The sequence below is a fragment of the Penaeus chinensis genome, chromosome 24 (genome assembly GCF_019202785.1).
Source record: "Penaeus chinensis breed Huanghai No. 1 chromosome 24, ASM1920278v2, whole genome shotgun sequence".
Lineage (NCBI taxonomy): Eukaryota > Metazoa > Arthropoda > Malacostraca > Decapoda > Penaeidae > Penaeus > Penaeus chinensis.
The window spans coordinates 6646848-6651847 of record NC_061842.1 but is presented as its reverse complement, the minus strand read 5'-3'; the positions used below and the strand labels follow the sequence as shown (position 1 = coordinate 6651847).

At 32.1% G+C, this 5000-nt stretch overlaps 1 protein-coding gene across 1 annotated transcript in view; it reads left to right on the top strand.

Annotated features, from left to right (window-relative positions):
* The window catches only part of LOC125038403, a 24341-nt gene that overhangs the window by 18393 nt on the left and 948 nt on the right, over positions 1 to 5000 (top strand). Inside the window, exon 2 of the mRNA XM_047631918.1 lies at positions 4340 to 4517. Coding sequence (XP_047487874.1) covers positions 4340 to 4517 — 178 coding nt within the window. The remainder of the gene's footprint in view (positions 1 to 4339; positions 4518 to 5000) is intronic.

Here is a 5000-nt window from a genome sequence, read left to right as displayed (position 1 = left end):
CGTCTTCATCAGAATAAAATCGATTGTTTGAAAATTAACTAAATTTATAATTGAGGTGGATATTTTCATGGTCATTGTCATTCTTATCATCAACATTAAGATTTCTGAATTATGATGATTATGTTGATTAGTATTATTATCATGAACGCTAATATTATTATATTGATAATCATCATTGTTATTATTATTATTACTATTATTATTATTATTATTATTATTACCATTTTCATTATTATTATTATTATTACTATTGTTATTATTATTATTATTATTATTATTATTATTATTATTATTATCATTATTATTATTATTATGATCATCATTATTATTTTTATGATCATCATTATTATTATGACTGTTATTATCATTATTATTATTATTATCATTATTATTATTATTATTATTATCATTATTAGTATTATCATTATTATTATTATCATCATTATTATTATGACTGTTATTATCATTATCATTATTATTATCATTACTGTTATTTTTATTATTATTATATTATTATGCTTATTTATTATTATTGTTATTATTTATTATTTATTATTATTATTATTATTATTATTATTATTATTATTATTATTATTATTATTATTATTATTATTATTATTATTATTATTATTATGATTGTTATCATTACCATTATTGCTATCATTATTATTATTATTGTTATTATTATTATTGTTATTAATATTATTATCATTACTTTTATTATTATCATTGTTATTATAATTATTATCATTAATATTATTATTATTATTTTTAATTTTATTTAAAATATAATAATGATTTAAAATAAAATAAAAAATGTTCGGATAGGACTCCGACGTCGAGTGTGAAATTCTCATCATAAGATAATGAAAATAATAAAGATAATAATAACAAGAATGATGACACTGATAATAATGATAACTATAATGATAGTAATAACAATAATAAAATGGTTATTATAATATTATAATGATAATAATGATAATTAAAAAGAAGAAGAAGAAGAAGAAGAAGAGGAAGAAGAAAAAGAAAAAGAAAAGGAAGAAGAAAGGAAGAAGAAAAAGGAAGAAGAAAAAGAAATAGAAAAAGAAGAAGAAAAAGAAAAAGAAAAAGCATAAGAAGAAGAAGAAGAAGAAGAAGAAGCAGAGGAAAGAAGAAAAAGGAAAAAGAAAAAGAAGAAGAAAAAGAAGAAGAAAAAGAAAAAGAAAAAGCATAATAATAATAATAATAAGAAGAAGAGGAAACATTGGCAATCTATTCGCCTTCGTGTCAAGGCTTTCTGTTGACAGTAAAATGACACATCAACCTCCTACCGCGTTCTTAAAATAGACAGCGTCATAGTTTTCAAAAATACATTTGCAAAGATTCCTTGCAAACCCATCCGATCGTCTTAAAAAAAAAAAAAAAAAAAAAAAAAAGCTATAATTAAAAAAAAAAGACTTTAATTAATATTTGTTAAAAAAAAAAAACTTTGATCAATTTTTATTTCTGTCGAGAAGGTAGTGCTTTCCATGTCGTTTTGTGTGTTTGTTTGCGTGTTTGTTTGTCAGTAGGATTGATAAAAGTTACCAACGGATTGTGATGAAAATTTATGGGTGAGATGCCCATAGCCTGTCTATTGATCTCTTTAACGGATGCGCTATCTATTTGTCTCTTAATTCGACCCACTATCTATCGACCTCTTAATGGGGTCGACTATCTATTGACTTCTCAATTTGACTTACCATCATCTATTGACCTCTGTTGGGCCTATCTATTGACCTCTTTATTACACCTACCATTATCTATTGACCTCTTAATTAGACGTACCATCATCTACTGACCTTTCATCTACTGACCTCCTTATAGGCCTACCCATTATCAAGCTCTCCATTAGGTCCTTCATTCTACACCTTTTTTTTAAGGTTATTTATATTCGGTATCGTTTACATTTCACCTTTCTATTCACCTTATTTATTCTATTTCGTATCTACATTTCATATCGGATTCACATTGTCTTTCTAACGTTTTCTCCCGCGACTCCATTCCTAGAATTTCCTTCGCCTGAGAAACATCCGCTCTTGAGTGACGAAGAAACGGATTTTCCCCTTTCGCTCGCCCGTGGGTTTCCCAGCGTTACCCGAGCGACCTGGTCTGTCTGTTTGTCTGTCTGTCTGTCTCTCTCTCTCTCTCTCTCTCTCTCTCTCTCTCTCTCTCTCTCTCTCTCTCTCTCTCTCTCTCTCTCTCTCTCTCTCTCTCTCTCTTTCTCTTTCTCTCTCTCTCTCTCTCTCTCTCTCTCTCTCTCTTTCTCTTTCTCTCTCTCTCTCTCTCTCTCTCTCTCTCTCTCTCTCTCTCTCTCTCTCTCTCTCTCTCTCTCTCTCTCTATCTATCTATCTATCTCTGTGTGTGTGTATACGTGTGTGTTTTTTAAATGTTTTATTTCATAAGGTAAAGTTAATGATAAAATCATTACCTGTGTTTAGAACTATCGTTTCTCTCGCTAATATTTTCGGACATATCATATCATTCTATGAAAATGGAGAAACTTAAAGATATATATCACACACACAAACACACACACACATATATATATATGTGTGTATGTGTGCGTGTGTGTGTGTGCAAATAAGTAAATAGTAAGATGAATAACTATTTAGAATGATAGAGTGATAAATACACAAATGAACAAACAGCGACAAAAAAAAAAGGTATAAAAATAGACACAAATCAACAGCCAGAGAGACACAGGTAGACAGCCAATTAAAAAAATAATAAAACAGAATAAAAAGAATCAAAGGTCCGAGAAAATACGACCTCTGCCCTTGACTCTGATATTTCGAAGTGACACGCTGAGCGATCCCGCGTACGATATCCCGTCACGAAATGCCAATATGCCGAATGAACTTTGTATGCATAAAGAGTCTGCCTTAAATTAATGGCAGTGAGGGGACGCACGAGGCTGAGGGCTGTCAGGCTCATCAAGGGAGAGAAATTAAGGAAAAATGGAATTTATGGGTTTGTGTGTGTGCGTGTTCGTGTGTGTGTGTGTGTGTGTGTGTGTGTGTGTGTGTGTGTGTGTGTGTGTGTGTGTGTGTGTGTGTGTGTGTGTGTTTGTGTTTGTGTCTGCGTGTGTGTGTGAATGCATGCACATGTATCTGCGTATGCGTACATGCACACACACACACACACACACACACACACACACACACACACACACACAAGCACGTGCACAGACACACCAGCTCCTGTCTACGCCGGCGAGACCCTCAGTCCGGCGGCGGCTCTGCCATGCATCTTTAACTCGCGGTGGGCGTGTTTGGCTCTGTGGCTAATCTTGTTGACTCTGCAACTTATCGGCGAACTGATACTACTGCGGCAAACGTTTTCATTCGTAGAGCAGCTCGGCCGCGTTGACTCTTGCAATGAGCGCCGTGCAATGCATTGGGTGCTTGGTTTGGCTGTTATTCTTTGCGTCAAACGTCGGTCGGCCTGAGATTACTGCAGTCAGGCGGGTCGGAGGGGGGGGGGGGGGGGCGATGGGAGGGGGGGCGTGGTGTGGGTCGATAGTGTGGCCTCTGTAGTTTGTCCATTTTGTAGTTTGTAGTTTGTACAGCAAGTGTATTTTTTGTTGCTAATGCACGAGCAGGGATGAACGTTGCGATTTTTTTACCACTTAATAGTGCAACACGCAAAAGGCTAATTTCATTGCTAATATTATCATTATCATTATCATTGTTATTATTTTCATCACTGTCATCATTAATATTAATATTATTACTATTATTGTTATCATTATTATTATTCTTGTTATTATTATTATCATGAAAATCATTATCATTATTATGCTTCTTATTATTGTCACTGTTATTATCATTACCATCACCTCAACGTCAAATTATTTATCTGTATTCTTATTAATTTTATGTTTATCCATCATCAATACCATCATAACTATGATATTGTATAATATACTATATATATAAATCTATATGCATACATTCACACACACACACACACACTCACACACACACACACACACACACTCACACACAGACACACACACACACAATCACACACACACACACACACAGACGCATTTATACTGCATGAATATAATGCGGATGTTTGTCTGTCTGCATTTATAGAATATGCATTTATTTAAATATATGTATATATATATGCATACGTATATATATATATATATATATATGACATCATAAGATTTAATAAGCATGTATTTTATCGGCCATAATAAAGACCAGGCAACCGGCGATTCGCTCGCCAATGCGCACATTTTCCTTTTTTTCCCTCCAGTGAAAAAAGACAAGGAAAAAAATACGGCACACTTCCTCCCTTTTAGAATGAATCAGATGCGCGGCGCCCATCACCGTTACGGAGGAGGGAATCGGCGAACAAAAACGGACAGGACAAATGCAAAAAGAGGAGCACGCAAATGCGCCTTCGACCGGATTTCCTGACGGAGGCCCTCGTCACACGCCCGGCGGGGGCGGTGGGGGGCGGGGGGATTCCACGGGAGGGTGAGTATATATACGTATATGTACAATACATATATCAATGAATATACATGAATGTATATATATATGCATATATGAATATATATGTTTGTATATATATATGTATATATATATATATATATATATATATATATATGTAAATGTATTTATTTAATCACATTTATACTTATATATCTATATCTACATCTATATCTATCTATCTATTTATCTACATCTATATCTATCTATCTATTTATCTACATATATATGAATATAATTATAATATATAACTGTATATATACATATATATACATACACACATACATATGTATATATATATATATATGTATATATACATATGTGTACTTATATACATACACACATACATATGTATATATATATGTATGTATACATATGTGTACATATATACATACAAACATATATATATATATATGTATATGTATTTATTGAATCACATTTATACTTATATATCTATATCTACATCTA